The following is a 19,404-nucleotide window of genomic DNA, read 5'->3' as shown; positions in this document are numbered from 1 at the left end:
ATGGGGTAACCATCGAGATGAGGAGGCGACCTGGGAATAGGAAGATGAGGTAAGGAGAGCCTATCCCGAACTCTTCCAAGAGATACTAACTTTCGGAGACGAAAGTTTATAAGGAGGGGAGAGTTTGTAACGCTATAAAAATAAAATTAAAAAAGTTGGTCAAAGTCAAAGGGGCATAAGGGACATTTTTCCCCTCAGCCTATTATAGGGGTCTTGAGGATTTTACACAGAGAACTTGCAAAAGAGAAAAATGTGAGAAGGAAAGTTAACTTGAGAGGGAAAAGTAAACCGCTAGACTTCTCGTCAGAGAACCATCATCAAAGTTCACTCTCGACCAAGACTTACCTAGTGGAACGTCTTCTTGAAGAAAAGGAGGACTTGTGTAGTTGAGGTTCCATCTTCCGTTAAGATCCAAGAGAAATCTGCAAGATAAGATCTCGAACGTTCCTCTTCAGATCTGAAATCTTCCTTTGGAAATAGAGTGCTAAAATTTGTTATCTTCATCGAGAGAAGATTCGCGGCTGATTTCGTGAAGAAAATCGAACGGAACATTGAGATCTGAGAATTTTTCCAAGAACGGTAAGGATGTTAACGAACCTCCTTCAGACGCTCATAACTCGTCGTATGTTTAAGCAAAAATCAAGAAAAAAAAATACTAGCACATAGTTTGTAGAACGATCTAAAACTTTGATGAAGAAATCATTTCAGTTTAGATTAGAAATCGGGAGATAAAAAAATGAGAAGTACGTTAGAAAACTAATCGGAAACCCACTTTTTTGTTAGGAGGAGAGATAAGGTGACGACGTGCCATGTGTCAACCAGCGAGAGGTCTCTCGTGCGCTGATAACCACCAGACACGCGTCGAACGTCGCCTGGAGTGACGCAATTCCAATCTTCTAGCGACACGCATCCATGGTAGCATCAACCCGATCCGCGTCCTCAGTCAACCCGGTACCCACGGTCCACCCGAACCGAACCGACGATCGTGGCTACAGAAACGTGGAACCTGCGAGTGAGCTTGTCCCCGCGCGTGTAAGCTCGTTTTCATCCGTTCGACTCCTGTTTTCCCTAGTTTCCTTCCGAATCCAATTCTAACCCTATTTTTATATGAAATAGGATCTAATTGAGGAAAATTAGTATTTTTGGACACGTTTATTGTGTAGAAACGCTAACGTAAGGGCACGCGTCGTCCAAGTATGTCGCCACATGGAACTTATACTTGTAGGAGTCGCTTGGTTATGCATGCATGCTAGTTTAATTACCTTAAATGGTAGCTTTCCACGATTGGATGTAGGTAATTTGACTGTTAAGAGTATGGATGTATTATGTCAAATATTATGAGAATTACCTGAGTATTGGATGTATTATGTAAAGTATTATGAGAATTATCTGAGTATTGCAATTCTTTTTTAGGCTTCCGCTATGTATATGTATATGTGTAATTATGCTGAAATGAAGATGAGAACTTGTGAACTCTGCGCTCCGGGAGCTTGATGGATGTTATCGCCCCGTTGAGCATGTTCATTTTTTTTTTTTTGCATGAATTATGTATGATGATACTAGATATAGCTGCTTGCACACTGAGTTAGTTTTCATGAACCAATGTAACGATAAGTCTAGGGTTCTGTGATTAGAGTGACAAATTACTAAGTATAGACCTAACCCTCCCCTAGGAGCCTAAGAAACTACCACGACATACAAACCACCTCTAGAGTACCCTTAGGTTACTTGTGTGTGATTGGTGTTATAGCTTCATGGGAGACCAGCGGATTCCTAATCAGGACTCGACTGCTCTATAACCATTTTAGCATGGGGAATGGGAGACCCATGTCGTAATTGACCATTTAGCTGGATGGGATAAGGGTAGGTAGCCCTCCCCAAAATAGGGGGATTACCATGGGAGTAGGGGGTTACAGCTCACTTCCAAGGTAAGACATCGGGTAGTCTCATAGCCATGCTGAGATAGCTACTCGCAGGGTACCAATCAAACACAAGTTGGCGTAAGGGAACTCTTAAGGATTAAATGAAAGGACAAAGAACCAAAGAAGCTCGAAGGAGCTAAGACCAGAACTAGATTCTCTAGAGCCAAAGAAAAGACAGTGGAAGTTTGTTAAGATTAGGATGTGATAAGAGCCTACAAGTAGGTGGCTTATTGAGTATAATTTTATACTCATCCTTGTTATATCTTCCGTTTTTAGGTACATGAGGCGTTGGGTCAAAAGAGGGTGCATCGAGGGATGTGGATTGTCACAGAGGAAAGCATGTCCCGGGGCGTCAGTCCGGTCTTACCTATTAGTACATTTTGTCCTTCATGTTTTCTTCCATTGTCAAAATAAAACTAGTCATATATGGATTCTTTGTGTTGAAACGCTTTTCTTATGAAATATATGATTGAGTTTTTGAAGTGATGTTTTCCTTTGAATTTCATGCATACACACTACACGTCATAGTCATTTTGAGTCACGACTTGAGGTTAAATATTGGGTTGTAACAAAAATGAAGTAAAAATTCACTACACAACCACAAAGTAATAAGTAAATTATTGGTTCCACTTAGAGTTCTAATGAATTCTCAACTCTTGAGAACTAAAAGTTAAGTATGAGTAAGGTGTGTTGTTTAATAATTAGCATTTACATATTACTAATGAATTCTCAACTCTTGAGAACTAAAAGTTAAGTATGAGTAAGGTGTGTTGTTTAATAATTAGCATTTACATATTACCATTTCTCTTTTATTCACAGCATGGGACGAGCTGAAATAAGATGAATTACAGTTCCTCCATTTTCGTTTTTGATGCTCAAAAGTGATGATGTTTGAGGTATTTTCTTCATGTGAGGCATTGGCCAAGCAAGCACATCGACTCGAAGCTTGAACTTGTCTGAAATGCCCTCAACTAGTCTTAACTGTTGAATCAACTCTACAATGACCTTAAACTTAAATGAACTAGAGCCAACACGTTGAATTGTGCTTGAACCTAGATCAAACCGACTTGGACCATTTCTTCTTCGTGTGTCTAATTGAGGGTTTATTAGCGATTCAAGGCAATTGATCTCATATTACATTCAATGATTATGAGATAAAACTATCCCTAAGAACATGAGTGGTGAGGCTCAAGATGGAAGACGAATTGACAAAGGAACGAGCAACAAAATAAATGGTGATCATTGATCTTCAAACAACGATGATCTTCGGGAACAATCATGGAATCCAAATTTAAGGTAAAAAAAAAAAAGAAGTGAAGATATCGACCTCTATTGAACCTAGAAGGATTGGATTGGATTCATGACAACACATTAAAAGAACTCCATGTAAATCCAAGTCCGTCTACCATTCTTTTTTTCTTTTTTTTGCATTTATTATCACCAATTTTGGTGCGAAGAAAACCCTAATTTTTTTTTTTTTCCCCTAATGCATTAGCCACAAGAATTTATGGTAAAAAAACGACCACATGGTGTTAGGCGTGGTGAAGGAACAAAAAACCCATGTTCCAATATTTTCAAAGATCATATCTTTGGAATAAAATGCATCAATTGAAATTGAAACAAAAATACGAGAGTTCATAATTCTCATGAACTATATATATTTTTCTCTCTTTTTCCATCAGAAATCAATGTTTTCTTGAAGAAACACGAAATAACTACACGTAAGGTAACAAGCAAGATCTTAGAAATTTTAGTTTCCAAATTTTATTTCAATTAAACTACGAGTATTTTAATTTCAATGTATTCATTCATACATTCTTTTCATTTTTGGAACGAAATGTTTTGGTTCTTCTAACGAAATCGCAACTTGAATTCGAATTTCCTTTCTAAATCCTCCAAGAACAGAGGTTACCTACTTGTTTTTTTTCCAATCGCCAGATTTGCGGAGTTGTATCTTCTCCAGATGCACAGATCCATGCCACACAATATGCGTGTTACGGAGACAACCTAGAGATTGTAAGAACAATTTAGAGAAGGCCGATGAGTACGTCTAGAGAGGCTAGCAGGCTTCTCGATGGGGTTTCGTTAGTCGCAAAGGAACTGCTTAAACGCTCTCATGTCTTGGAAATCCCCAGAATTGGGAACTTTGAAACACTTATTTCTATACCTGTCAAAAAGCTTGTTGTTTCTGTCACTGACATTTCCGGTCTCACTAGAGGCACAGTTCGCCAAATTTCAAGTGCAGATCGCCGCCTCAAAGACGATTCTGTCGCCTATTTTTCTCATCCAGTTCAAGCGAATGATATTGACAATCCAGCAGTCTCCGATCTTGAGGTTGGCCACACTCAGGCAAGCATTTCAGATGTTTCAGCTCTTTCCGAAAATGAAGACAAAGAGAACAAAGCGTCAATCGGAACCCAATGCGGGGACATACCCAACAATGCCTCTTCTACTACATTCAATGGAACACGAGTAGGAGAAGCCCAGAGCGGGCAAGTGGAAGTAGCCCCACCTTTCAAACGACGAAAGCCCCGGGAGAGAAGAGTACCCTCCACTCCCTTTACCAGAGCGGTCGGGTATGCTATTTCTCTTATCCAAATTCTACTGCATTTTATGCAAGTTTAGTTCTTCCCAACCTCTTGATATCATTTACAAAATTTACTCAATATATTAACTCTCTAGGGAGTGTCAATAATTCATTTGTTATTTGAGTAGTTCAACAATGGAAAATTCGTGTTAAACTCATACAACTCAATCATCACCACACTCATAGGTTTGCCGGACTAGGAGCTAGTCTCGCTTGGGGAACGCTGCAGGAATCAGCCAAGAGGCTTGTTTTTGGCCCAGAAAATTTGCCAAACCAACCTCCTGCCCTTTCCCCATTCCTATCCGAAAAGAATGCAGAACGTTTGGCTCTGGCTTTGTGTAGAATGCGTGGAGCTGCTTTGAAAATTGGGCAGATGTTGAGCATACAAGATGAATCTCTCGTCCCAGCTCCGGTATTATATTTAATCTCTTCGGTTGTTTCTTTTGTACAGGCTTGATGAAATCAAATGGTTGTAGTTAATTTCTAGCCTACTTCGATATCATGTTTTATTTATTTATTTTTAAATTTAGTTTTAGAAAATAAAATAAAATTAGTATTGTCCTATCTTCCAGCCACTCAAAATGCACATTCACCATTGATTTTGCTTGTGTGGTCTGTAGCACGATTAAAGGGTCTACAGTTCAGGCATTAAGTATTGAACATGGTTATCTGTTTGGCAACTATAATTTTGTCTAATTTCAGCATCATTTTTCTTTTAATATCCAAGATTCTCATGCATATCCATCCATAAATTAAACATGTTGCTATCATCTTTCTGTCCCCAAAGATCCTGGCTGCTCTGGATATTGTACGCCAAGGTGCAGATGTAATGCCTAGGAGCCAGCTGAATAAAGTATTGAACGCTGAACTAGGTCAAGATTGGTCCTCAAAGTTGATTAGTTTCGATTATGAACCAATGGCTGCTGCAAGTATTGGCCAGGTGCTGCACAACTACTCCATTCATTTTTTTTTGAGGTTAATTTATAAAACACACCTCTTTTAACTTTGTCTTTTGTTTAAAAATACTCCTAGTCTTTCAAAAGTTGCAATAATACCCTAAAATTTTCATAAATAGTTTCAAAACTACACTTGGAGTGAAAATACTTCAGAACATCAGATAAAAATTCGACTTGAAATGATGTGGTAGTGACCTATAATAAAAATTTGGATCACTACATCATTCTAGGTCACCTCCACATCATTGCAGGTCCCAATTTCATTTGAAATTCTAAAGGTTTCTAATCCAAAGGTAGTTTATGAAAGGTCAAAGGTAATATTACAATTTTTGAGAGATTAAGGGTATTTTGAAACAAATGGCGAGGTTCAAGGACATTTTTTATAATTTAGCCTTTCTTTTATGGAATGCTTACTCGTTGTGTGATGGTATAATATAAGATAGATTTTTATACATTTTATGTGATGGTAGACAACCATGATATTTATGAAAGGGGCTAGTCTAAAAAAAAAAAAAGGAAAAAAGTCTTGCTGTCATGGAGCATAAATTATTAGCAGCTATTTCTATCTTCCAGATTTTATTACGATATTTAGATGTCATAATAGACTCCTTCCGTGATGATATTTTTTCATTATATTTATTGTTTTCAGGAATTCCAGGATAACATAAGTGATGTAGTCCATTTCTTTCTAAATTATGTTTAGATATTCCTGTTCCGTATTCATTACTGATGTCCTTGAGCTTTATCTTCTTATTTGATAAGATTGTTTGAATTCTTAGTTGGATGCTTTCTAAATCCGATTCAGGTGCATAGAGCTGTTTTAAAGAATGGTATGAAAGTTGCAATGAAAATTCAGTACCCTGGAGTTGCTGACAGCATTGAGAGTGATATCAATAATGTGAAACTCTTGTTGGATTATACTAATCTGATTCCGAAGGGACTTTATCTTGACAGAGCAATGAAGGTATTTTATTGTTCTCTTTGTTGATTTTTTCAACATGCTTGTAAGCTTTGTTACTCTTTCTTTATAGCTCTAATTATTCATATATTTGTCTTCTATTGTTTGGTTGGCACTAAAGTGTTGTGGAACGGGATTTGATCTAACAACATTTTTTAAGAACAAGACATGTAGATCTAAATTATCCAAGAACCCCACAAACAATTAAGAATCAACCTAACGGAAAGTTTTGGAACAAATTACCTTGATGATCAAGATCAAGAGTAAAAAAAACTCGTTTATGAACTCGTGATTCGAATCACTCTACAAGATAGCTTGATCAAGACTACTTGAATTACTCTACCATGCAAATCTAAACACAAAAAAAATGCAAAGGAACAAGCTCCTGACTTAAGATGCATAATATGCAAGTTTCATTTTCATATCCAAAATCTTCATACTAAAACAACAACCTAAATGACTATTTATAGCCTTGAAAATAAACCTTAAAGTAACCTATAGTCAATGGAAAGATTGTAACTCTCATGCCCATCAATACCATAATGACCACCAACTAATTGTAACTTAAAACCTTATAAAAAATACTCATAATTTGAAAAAAAACGAAACCTCCCTAAATCTGAACATGTATGGTACACTCTTGTTATCCACCATGAAGTCTTTGTGGCATGATTAAGCCATCTAATTTCGTATCACAATGTTTAAATAAATGATTCATCATAAATGTTGACTTATGGACTAAGTACCCAGGAACAAAATTCTCCACTCTTGGCATTGAGCAAGAATCAGACGATGAATATGCATTTAGCCCCTTACCCCTCTCCACTATCCCACCATCCCCCACCGCATATAAGGCCAACATCTCTCACCCGTTACTAGAGATCATCCTTGCAGATACAGAGCTTGGTACTCTTTTTCAGGAAAAGCAGAATGAAACAGAGGTAGAAGAGGAAACCCCGATACCAACAATACTCACACCGACAAGAGCCATCCAAATCTTGGCACCATGGCTGAAAGAACACTACACGTGCATCATGGCAATTCCATTTGGGAAAAAGAAGCCCACTACGCTAAAGAAACCATGGATTGGAAGTAGGGCCTTGGAACCCTCCATCTTCTACAAAAGGGCCTTGGAAGTACATAAAGAAACATCAAAACCTCATCACCAACTGAACTTGCAATAAGGTGGGTGATGGAGGAAGTACATCATATTGGACCGACCCATGGATTGAAAACACTACGTTAGCTTTGAGGTATCCACTTCTGTACAAGCTCTCTCATAACAAAAAGCCACGATCAAAGAAACGTAGAATGTTGTCAACAAATTTTGGGACCTGAAGCTTGGTAGGAATTTAAAGGATAATGAAGCAACGGAATGGGTCGAATTAAGCCTTGACCTTGCCCCTGTGGTATTGTCAAACAAAGCAGACTCACTGACTTGACTCCCCAGCGCTGACGGGTCTTTTTTACAAAATCCTTGATGATGGACATGGGAAAAAAAGTAGAAGCAATAAATCCCACGCTAGCAAAAACAGTATGAAAAGGATAACAAGCTAAAAAGGTGAAGTTCTTCCTTTGGGAAATAGTGCATAAAGCCATTAGCACAAGTTAAAATCTTAAAGAAGAATGTCTTACATCACTCTTTCTCCAAATTGGTGTCCGTTATGCCAGAAAGAAAATGAATCACAAAGCCACTTGTTTATGTAATGCACATACGCTCCAAATTTCTGGACAACGATTCTCAATATATTAGGATGACATCTCACATTTCCTAGTGAGTTAAAGGATTTTTTGGATATGGCTTTAACGTACCACCCTTTCAAGAATGCAAAAGTCCTACTATGGAAAAACCTCATCATGGCTAAATATACGCCACATCAAACAAAAATCACCCCTCCATCTTCTACAAAAGGGCCTTGGAAGTACATAATGAAACATCAAAACCTCATCACCAACCGAACTTGCCATAAGGTGGGCGATGGAGGAAATACATATTGGACCGACCCATGGATTGAAAACACCACGCTAGCTCTAAGGTATCCACTTCTGTACAAGCTCTTTCATAGCAAAAAAGCCACGATCAAAGAAACTTGGAATGTTATCAACAAATTTTGGGACCTAAAGCTTGGTAGGAATTTAAAAGATAATGAAGTAACGAAATGGGCCGAATTAAGCCTTGACCTTGCCCCAGTGGTATTGTCAAACAAAGCAGACTCACTGACTTGGCTCCCCAGCACTGATGGGGTCTTTTCTACAAAATCCTTGATGATGGACATGGGAAAAAAAAAGTAGAATTAATAAATCCCACGCTAGCAAAGACAACATGAAAAGGATATCAGCCTAAAAAGGTGAAGTTCTTCCTTTGGGAAATAGTGCATAAAGCCATTAGCACAAGTTAAAATCTTAAAAAAAGAATGCCTTACATCACTCTTTCTCCAAATTGGTGTCCATTATGCAAGAAAGAAATCGTCACAAAGCCACTTGTTTATGCAATACACATACACTTAAAATTTTTGGACAACGATTCTCAATATATTCGGATGACATTTCACATTTCCTAGGAAGTTAAAGAATCTTTTGGATATGGCCTTAACGTACTACCCTTTCAAGAATGCAAAAGTTCTACTATGGAAAAACCTCATCATGGCTTTCTTTTAGAATATGTGGAAAGAAAAAAAATTAGAGAATAAGTAGAAAAGACATAGACCTACACAACTTTTCGACAATGTTGTTTACCAAGCTATATCTTGGTGTAAATTGTCTAATATTTTTACTTCCTATATTTATACCTCCCTCGTGTAAACTGGGAAGGTCTTTTGTAAACACCTTGGATAATACATCTCTTTCGTAAATTTCAATGATCAATGAAATTGTCTCTTATCAAAAAAAAAAAAAAAAAAAAAAAAAAAAAAAAAAACATGAATTTGATTGCTGATATATTGATAATCATGACCTAAAAACCGGATCATAATTTTACCTTAACTTTATGTAAAATTGGAGAAGTCTTGTATATTTGTATATATTTTTAAAGTACTTCAAGTTAAGCAGAAAGATTAAAAATTCTATCATCTGACGAAACAACATATCATGGAATGGGAAAAAAAAAAAACATATCCAAGTAAGCAATTTCCTATCTCATACAACATTCCGTGATGTAGTTTGCAGCACCATATTTGCAGTTGCGGCAATATTTTTCTTATACATACATACATACATACATGTATATATATATATATATATAGTGTTATTCCTCTGAAGTTATTGGGCTCAAATACTTTTGAAGCATTGTTCTATATTTTAAAATCAACAACAATATCATTAAAGCCCTCGTGTTAGTTGGTGGTGCAATATACCTCATTATTAACAAATGTATCTATTTATTTCCGTAATGCTTATTTCTAATAACTTTTATAGATAAAAGTGCGAGTTGATGTCAGTGTTGGTACTATCTATTAGGTGGCAAAAGATGAGTTATCCCGTGAATGTGACTATGTGTTGGAGGCTACAAATCAAAAACGTTTCCGTGATCTGTTATGTAACTCTGAAGGTTTCTATGTTCCATTGGTTGTGGATGATCTATCAAGCAAAAGAGTTTTGACTACAGAACTTATTTCTGGTACTCGTATATCTTCTTCTTGCTTGTTTGCTTAAATGTGTTCTATTTTTTTTTTCTATATATGTAATTAATTTGTTAGCTATGATTTTTTAATCTTGTCTTGTTTATGCCTATATAAATAATTCTTGTGAATGGAATAATGTTAAACATACCATCATAGTTTTGCCTTTCTCATTGTGCAACCGAAGTGGTTATTTTCCTTTTGCCATTGTTAAGGTTGAACAAATTCTGGTTTTTCCCTCGGAGGGGTATAGATAAAGGACTCTTCGTTTTCAGACTCTGTTTTTTCTTTTTTAAAATTTAATTTAATTATAATAATTATTATTATTTTTGCCCTCTTGACTGTAAGTTATGTTCTTTTCATCTATGTACTATCCCAAGATATTAGCAAGAAATGCTAAGAACAATTCCCCAAACATATTTTGTCTAAATGCGTGAATTATCACGAGAACAATAATCTATCACTTTTTTTTATTAATTTCTCTATATGGCTTTACGTTGTAATTTCTCCATGTGGTGGGTAGGAGCTGAATTAATCAAATGAAGATTCTGATGCTATTTATATTTTTTTGGTCAGACCTTTTGTCCAGTTTCAAAGGAATATCTGTTGTTATATTATATTATGTTGATGAACCATCTTTTTCATTCTAGATGTTATCCCTTCACAGTATATTTCTGTATCAGTTTTCTTGGTTTTTCCTTTCTCTATAAATATATATTCTAACTTCGAATTAGTGTATTGTTTTCCACAGGAATTCCGATTGATAAAGTAGCATTGTTAGACCAGGAAACTCGTAATTATGTTGGGAGAAAGTTGCTGGAGCTCACGTTACGTGAATTATTTGTTTTCCGCTTCATGCAGGCAAGTTTTCAAAGACATGTTATTGTGAGATCGGAAATGCAATATATTTTTTAGTTGTTCGCTGAGAATATTATATTTTCTGTCTTAAGAATAAATGAGTTTTTAAATAGACAAAACACCCATTACAAATAATACAGTAGACACAAGAAATTAATTAACACAAAAGGAAATAACCCACACTTCCCTGGAAGCTGGTTCGAAGATACTAGCCTGTCAATCAATTTGTTGAATTGTAACTTCGAGAATCCCTTAGTTAATAGATTAACAATTTGCTTTGTTGTTGAAGGATAGGGAATCTGTGTTACTCGTACATCAATCTTCTCCTTTATGAAGTGTTTATCAACTTTGAGATATTTCCTTCTATCATGAAGGACTAGATTGTGGACAATGGAAATTGCTGCCTTGTTGTCACAAAAAATGCACATGGGCGTTGTCTGAGAGAATTTCAAATATTCCAATAATCTTTCTATCCGTACACCTTCACAAATTCCATGGGCTAACGCCTAAACTCTGCTTCAGCACTACTTCTAGCCACCACACTTTTTTTGGGTTCGCCAAGTAACTAGATTCTTTCCTACAAAAGAGATGATCAAAAGTGAATCTTCTATCCGCAGTGCTACCTGCCCAACCCAACATCAGTGAGAACTTCAATATGTGACCATGCTTCTTAAATAGTATGCCTATTATTGGAGTACCTTTCAAGTATCTCATGACTCTAGACTCTAGACTGCTTCAAAGTGAGCTGGCCTAGAAGAATGCATGGACTGAATTACCATACTAACAACAAAAGCAATGTTCGGATGTGTGTGAGAGAGGTATACGAGTCTCTCCACAAGTCATTGTTACCTTTCCTTGTCTTTTACCTCTTTTTCTCTCATAGCTTGCAATTTTAAATTTGGCTCGATGGGAGTTTCAACTGTTTTGTCCAGTCTCTTCAACTGACTCAATAATATACTTCGATTGACAAGGATGTCAGTTTTTGACCTAGCAAATTCCATGCCTAAGAAATACTTCAAAATTCCCAGGTCCTTAATTTGGAATTTATTAGCTTGTCCTTTCTTCAAGGTAGTTAGTTAGTCTTATCTCGTCATTACCTATAAAAATAAGATCATCTACGTATACTATAAAAACAATCCTGTTATTTCCATTATGTTCATAGAACATAGCATGATCACTGCATTTTCAAAATGTTCGAACCCTGCTCTAGGAGACCGTTTAAGGCCGTATAAAGCTGTATAAAGCTTTCTTTAACTTGCATACTTTGTTAACCCCAAGATTCACCTGAAAACCGGGCAGTAAGTAAAATAAACACATCTTCAAGATCTCCATTGAGAAAAACATTCTTAATATCAAGTTGATAAAGAAATCAATCAAAACATTCTTAATATCAAGTTGATAAAGAAGCCAATCAAAATTGATAGCGGTTAATAAAGAAGCCAATCAAAATTGATAGCGGTTAATAAAGAAAATTCTAATGGATTTAATTTTAGCAACAGGAGCAAATATTTTTTGATAAGTGATTCCGTAGTTTCGTGTGGATCCTTTAGCCACAAGTCTAGCTTGGTACCTTTCAATGCTACCGTCGACTTTACACTTCAAAGTGAATACCTATTTGCATTCTACTATTTTCTTATCCCTTGGTAATTTATGTCCCGTTTGCAATTTTGTTGAAGAGTATTCCATCTCTCCCATAATTGCTTACATCCAATTCAAATCATTTAGCGCCTCCTGTATATTCTTGGGAACAAATAGGTTGGTTATCTTAGAGGTGAAAGATCATGCCCAATCTGCTCAATATTTAGTCAAATCCCTCGATTTGCTCCAAATGCATGAGATCTACCATTCATAAAAATAATCTCATGAAATTCATTATTTCCTCAAAACTAGCATAAAATAAGTCCTAGAGATAGTAAGTTATGTATGCTATCAGTTGGGCATCCAACTTCTCTATTATTAGAGCTTGTCTCTCTCCTGCTTCTGCAAATTGGGAGTCTATTTTGGCTCGTCTCTCCAATTGCTTCAATTCCACATTGTTCATCTTCTCCTCCAAGTCTTCAATTCTACTTTCCATCCTACTCACCATTCCCCAGAATCACCGCTCTAACCAAAAATGATAGGCTTGCCCAAATTTTATTAATTAACATGTATCAAGGGAAGGTCTGAGAGCTTCCCGTCTCTTCCAATTCTCCTCAGAGACTCGCAACAAAATCTCAGCCAAACATATACCCTACAGAACAACACTCGCTTCTATATCAGCCACCTATCCCCCAAACCCACATTCTAACTAAGAAAATATAACAGAATGTAAATGGGTTTACATCACTCACAAAAATTTTGCATTACACCTCCCACTTTCTTTCTCATGTGCCTACGCTCGTAAACTTTAGTGATTTTGAGCCTGTCATTTATCTTTATTTACTATTTCTGTAAATGGTCTCTAAACCCAATAGTCACGTGCCATGTGTAGGGTTTATTGAGTCTCTGGATTCTCTTAAACCTATGCGCCATTTTCTTCTTTTCAGAATATACAGATACAGCTTCTTCTCCTTGATTTTCTTTCTGGATTTTCTATCCTCTGTTTAGTTTTATACCAATGAGGCACTTACTTCCTCCCCCATCCAGAATTAATTCCTTGGATAAATCCTTTAAGATCCCAAAAGTTTTTATTCAGAAATCCTTTCTAATGGCTGAATATGATTGAGAAATTTCTACTACCAAGGGGTCATTAATGATCCCATTTGAAATTAATTTCCTTAAGGGACATTCAGAATCGAAACCCACTCTATTTATACTACCTTTCCTTGACCAATCTATTGCATAATGGCTTTTGTGTCCAAGTATCACAATAATATTTCTGATTTTATCCTACTAATACTCCTAACAACTGCATATGGTCAGAGTATGCTCCTATAAAGCTTAGGAACAATGCAATATCTCTACTTAATGATTTTAATGCTTCCTTCTCATTTTATGTCTTTTCTTGTGGAAATATTTCATACGTTTTATGCTGTTTTTTTTAGCTGAAGTTTCTGTCAATTATTTTTCTCGTCCTAATTTGATTCTATTTGCTGAATGTATCAGACGGACCCCAATTGGAGTAATTTTGTGTATGATGAAGCCTCAAAAATAATTAATCTGATCGACTTCGGAGCAGCTCGAGATTATCCTAAAAATTTTGTTGACAACTACTTAAGAATGGTAATTTTCATGCTGAGTTCAGCTCACCTATTTTACACCTGATTTTTTAACACACAGTTTCATCACAATATTATGAACTTTTAACCTTCGAAATTATCTCTGTTTCAAATTTGAGATATTAGCATTTGTTTTCAAGATCTTTTGTTGGACATTTTCAGCAAGTTTAGTTAAGTACACGGTTTACTTCGGCATATTTGTGAATTTAGGGTTCAATTTTATCTAGATAGTGAAGGGTTTCACTATAATTTAATGGGTGGCTGGATCTAGCTAAGTTGTGAAATGTTCAAGCTACTCCTTGGAGGAGTTATTGGAGCAATTATAGGACTAGTAATTCCAACGAGGCTTACAGATATTTGAGATTCAATATTTATATTCACCATCCATTAATGTATACTTCAATTTTTTGCCTAGTAAAGAGAAACTACCCAGTCAATAGTCGTTCAGTATAATTGATAATTGTTGTTACTGCTAGGATGTGTTTGTGTTGATAAAAAATAGTAGAAGAGAAAAATGTCAATTGTAATGGGAAAAGAATCTAGCCTAACTAAATCCTTTTAACCTTGGGTCTAAAAGATTACATAATTAAAGGAGAAATTTCCTAATCTGTTAATTACAAAAAATGCCCTAAATTTGACATTAATTTGCAACACCCTTCCCCAAAATGAGTTTTACATACTAAAAAATTATAAATTGGTATTCAAATCTTCAAAGTGAAGACCTAGGTAAAGGCGTGGTAAGAATATTAGTTAATTTGTTGTTTGATAGGCACATAGTTACGTCGAACCACTTCATTATTGACTTTTTGGGAGAGGAAATATCCATCCATTTCAACATGTTTTGTTTTATCATGATGAACTGAATTCTTTGCACATTTTGATTGTCACATACCATCCGTATCGGTGATGAACAACTTTTCCCAAATTCACTGGACTCTCTTGATTCATCTGCATTTACATTTACCATGAGCAAGTTCTTTGAATTCTACTCCTGCCAAACACTGATTGATTTTTTTACCTCTCCTTGTTGCAAGAGTACCATACAAAATAGTAATAACCTGAGGTAAATTTTCGATTTGTTATGTTCCTGTGCAATTTGCATCATAGTAGACCTCAATATTTCCCTTATCAGTTTTCTCAAAAAACTGTTCTATTCTGGAAATCATATTCATATAGCCTAGGATTTGGTGTACAACTTCCATATGTTTTTCACTAAGACTATTTATAATAAGACTAACTTTGCTGACAACAAACCTAATATCTGGATGAGTATGAGAAAGATAGATAAGATGTTTATTCCTAACAAGGTGCTGATATCTCTCCTGTCCACCGGAGTTCTCCCATGATTTAATCCAAGTTTCTTTTGTGAGTCCGTAGAAGACTTTATTGGCTTGCATCCTAACATACCAGGTTCTTTGGAAAGATCGAGTACATACTTCCTTTGGGATACAATTATACCCTTTTGAGACCAAGCAACAGTGTTTCCTAGAAAATATTTGAGATTTCCTACATCGTATTTCTATTCAGTGTCTCTCAAACTTTAGTCTCAATTTCTCTCTCCTTCGTATCTCTATCTCTCGAGCTCTCTCCATCTCTGATATCTCGTGCTCTCTTCGTCCCTCTTGTATCTCCAAACTCTCAACTTCAAACTTCATCTCACTCCCACATTCATCGTTGTTGCCCATGCTCATCGCTGTTATCAGTTGATTTCTATGATCGTCATTGCTGTTCAGATCCACCATTCCAGATCCGTTCGGACCTGTTCCATGTAGTCGCAAAACAAATCTCGAGTATGCAGGGATCCATTTAGATCTATTTGCGGTTGGCCCAATTCTTGCTATGCATATCTAGTGGACCTAGAGGTTTAAGAATTTAGTTGTAATTGTATTGATGAAATTGTATCCATCTTGTATTGTATTGGAAGTTAATGTTATATATGTTCCTAAAACACTCTTTTTGGATGCATTTTTTAATTAGGTTGTTGCATGCGCAAATGGCGATAAAGATGCAGTAATCGAAATGTCAAGGAGACTTGGATTTCTAACAGGAGAGGAATCAGAGGTGATGTTGGATGCTCATGTTCAAGCAGGTTTTGTTGTGGGATTGCCATTCTCAAAGCCTGGTGCCTATGACTTTCGAGCTTCAAATATCACTCATAGTATTTCAAACCTTGGTGCAACCATGTTGCGGCACAGGCTAACCCCACCACCCGATGAAGCCTATAGCCTTCACCGCAAACTATCAGGTGCTTTCTTGGCTTGTATCAAGCTTGGCGCTGCTGTGCCCTGTAGGCAACTCTTATTCAATGTTTACGACAATTATCATTTCGACGACCAAAATTGAGATCTTGAAGGGCCAACATTTGAATTTCCAGCAGCCATTTGTCCTGTCCTTTTCCTGCCCCACATCCTCGTATTTGGTCTCTATACTTCCACAGTTTTCAACCATTCATTTCTTTACCTTTAGTATTACTTCCAATTGTTAATTTTATAAAACATTTTGTTGTGAATGACTAGTGCTGCAATACGTACCCACTAATAAAATTTTAGTTCAAAATTTTTGAATGAAATTACTTTTTCATGTTCGAGAGACAAAATATAAATGTCTTTATTTGTTCAGTCGAGAGACCTATCTAATTTATGCAATTGTTGATGAACGTTTTTAGATAGCCATCGATAAGGAGAGATAAAGGGGCTTTTCATCTGCCTCCTCGGGTAAAAGTAGTCGAAAACAAGGATTCAACCTTTATTCGGTGGGACAAAAAGAGAGACTATTGGTACTGCATCTTTGCATCAACATCTTTGTGTGTTGATGTTATTAGACATCAAAATTAGTGACGAATGTGTATATGTAGTAGGGGATTCAAATTAAAACTAAGAGATTAATATAAAAGCAATTACCAGTCTCTTGAAAGTAACTACCACTCTCTTTCAAGAACAATAAATGGACCTCTTACTTAAATTAACTAAGAGATTGATATAAAAGCAACTACCAAAAACGATAATGGGCCTCTTACATAAATTTTCGTGTCTCTTTCTCTCTATTGTGGATAAACATCATAATCACCGAAAAGAAGAAATGCAAATGCCTCATCGAAATGATACCTAAAATTGTGATGCTCAGTTAATATAACTAGAGTTATCAACACTATTTCAATCTTATTAAATGACTATAAGATTTCTTATAAAAAAAATGATATTATAATAAAAATACCTTATTCTAAGACTACTTTATTTCAACATACACACTTAACATAAACATAATCATACATAACTTCTAAATTATCTGATCAAATTTAGTTTATCAAAAGAAAACTACATTGGTCACAAGTTACCTACAAATAAAGCTATTAGTTGGCAGCATCCATTGATGAGAAAGTGGCACCATTTTCAGCCATTCCAAATTCAAGCTACATAACAATAAAATCCTGGGACCATATTTACCAATTGTATAGGGACCGTACGAAAGAGAAAAAAAAGAAAAAAAACCTCAACCTCTGCTTTTTGAACATCTTTGGACACCAACCAAACTCTATCTCCTAAACATTCAAACTCTCATCATTCTGTAAAATTGTCTCTAAGAAACCCAAAACCCAAAACTAAAATGGCCACCACTCCTAGAAAGGTGTTGATAACTGGCGTTAGCAAAGGGTTAGGAAGAGCTTTGGCGTTGGAGCTAGCCAATCGTGGGCATACCATTATTGGCTGCTCACGCAATCAAACTCAACTTGATTCCCTTCAATTGGAGCTTGCTAAGCTATCTTCCACAAACCATTTCCTCTTCAACCTTGACGTGGTTTGTAAATACTTTTTCTTTTTTTTTTTTAAATCTCGCCTTTTGGGTTATTCATAAAACTTGTAGAATTTTGCAGAGATCCAACACCAAAGTTGAAGAATTTGCAAGAGGCATTGTAGAAAAGGAATTTGTTCCAAATATCATCGGTATTCCCCTTCCTTTTTGTTTCAATTTCTAGTCTTGAATGAATAAAAAACAAATAGCTTAATGATTTGTGGATATGGTTGGCAGTGAATAATGCAGCTTTGATCAATAGAAATTGTAAAATATGGGAAGTGGATGCGCAAGAATTTGATAATGTGATTGATACCAACGTGAAAGGAATAGCGAATATTATGCGCCATTTCATTCCTCTTATGATTTCTAAGAAGCAAGGGATTATCATCAACATGTCTTCTATTTCGGGGAGAACTGCACATGCACTGGTATTTATTTATTTATTTATTTATTTATTTATTTATTTATTATTATTATTAGTTTTTGAGTGGATGATGGTATTTATTTGGTTTGGTTCTATTTTGAAGTGTTCACCATATTGTGCATCAAAATGGGCGGTTGAAGGAGTAAGCAAAGCGGTGGCAAAAGAAGTCCCAGAGGGAGTGGCAATTGTGAGCTTAGATCCGGGCATTATATATACTGATATGTTGGTCTCTTGTCTTGGTCATTTTGCTCCACAATATCAATCCCCTCAACATTGGTAAGAAATTAATATTAATCACTAAATTTACTTCTTTTTTTTTATTTCCCATATAAGTTCGACCAAAGGAACTAAATCTAGAAACAGGTTACACGGTTAGATATGTCACATGATCGAAATATGTCGAAATAAATAAAACAAGCAAAAAGAACAATTTGAGGGGAGGAAGCTTTTCTCGAAACAAAGAAACCTTAAGCACTTAACAGCACTTAACTTTTCAATTCTACTTATCGAGTTTTGACTCACAAATTCAAGTTTTTTTAAGCGTCGAACGCATTCATATATTTGATTTGATTTTATTGTTATTGAAGGGCTTCCAAAGCAGCAACCATGATTCTTAATCTTACTCCACTAGACAATGGAGCATCTCTGGCCGTTGAAGATCCAGGCACTTTGCCCAATCTTGAATAATTTTCTCTTTATTTATAAATTTAATCTTTAAAATATTGTAAAATTTTGAAGCGAATAACGCTAATAATGTAGTTTCCATTTGTGTTATTGCAAGTATTTGTATATCAAATTCCATTTTTATGAAATCTTTAAATTCATCACATATCAACAACTTTATGATTTGTAGTAAAATTAAGTCATCAACATATAATGAAACAATGTGCAAATTTTTATGTTTATCTTCTTTGGCATAGAGATTTCAATGAACCTTCTAGAATTTTCAAGTTTAGAATCAACATGATTATGGAACAATCAATGTAACAATCCTAGATTTCTACTTGGTCTAAGATCACTATTGTATATATATCATAGACATTTTATGCGGAAATACTTCACTTAAAACTTTATCATAAAAACATAATCTTGG

The 19,404-nt window shown here is 35.7% G+C and overlaps 2 protein-coding genes across 5 annotated transcripts; both read left to right on the top strand.

Annotated features, from left to right (window-relative positions):
• The first annotated feature begins 3,460 nt into the window (after positions 1 to 3,460).
• On the top strand, positions 3,461 to 16,664 carry ABC1 (ABC transporter 1). 4 transcript variants are annotated; one of them, XM_023674680.2, is made up of 9 exons: positions 3,464 to 3,643; positions 3,861 to 4,498; positions 4,696 to 4,921; positions 5,297 to 5,449; positions 6,271 to 6,429; positions 9,880 to 10,039; positions 10,792 to 10,901; positions 13,983 to 14,099; positions 16,073 to 16,664. In XM_023674680.2, the coding sequence occupies exons 2-9, from the start codon at positions 3,963 to 3,965 to the stop codon at positions 16,436 to 16,438; spliced, it is 1,827 nt and encodes a 608-aa protein (XP_023530448.2). In that variant the 5' UTR covers positions 3,464 to 3,643; positions 3,861 to 3,962; the 3' UTR covers positions 16,439 to 16,664. The 4 variants fall into 4 exon arrangements, with proteins under 4 accessions (XP_086981446.1, XP_086981450.1, XP_023530448.2 ...); XM_023674672.2 differs by having other exon boundaries at positions 3,464 to 3,648; XM_087125320.1 differs by lacking the exon at positions 13,983 to 14,099 and having other exon boundaries at positions 3,461 to 3,648.
• A 952-nt stretch (positions 16,665 to 17,616) lies between these two features.
• LOC111778128 (NADPH-dependent pterin aldehyde reductase) lies at positions 17,617 to 19,140 on the top strand. The gene is made up of 5 exons (XM_087128935.1): positions 17,617 to 17,890; positions 17,967 to 18,036; positions 18,122 to 18,315; positions 18,415 to 18,587; positions 18,899 to 19,140. Exons 1-5 carry the CDS (start codon positions 17,699 to 17,701, stop codon positions 18,996 to 18,998), a joined length of 729 nt encoding a protein of 242 aa, XP_086985061.1. The 5' UTR covers positions 17,617 to 17,698; the 3' UTR covers positions 18,999 to 19,140.
• The last annotated feature ends 264 nt before the right edge of the window (positions 19,141 to 19,404 follow it).

This window comes from Cucurbita pepo, chromosome 1 (genome assembly GCF_057944985.1).
Source record: "Cucurbita pepo subsp. pepo isolate OVF chromosome 1, ASM5794498v1, whole genome shotgun sequence".
Classification (NCBI taxonomy): domain Eukaryota; kingdom Viridiplantae; phylum Streptophyta; class Magnoliopsida; order Cucurbitales; family Cucurbitaceae; genus Cucurbita; species Cucurbita pepo.
This window is presented reverse-complemented; position numbering and strand designations above follow the sequence as displayed.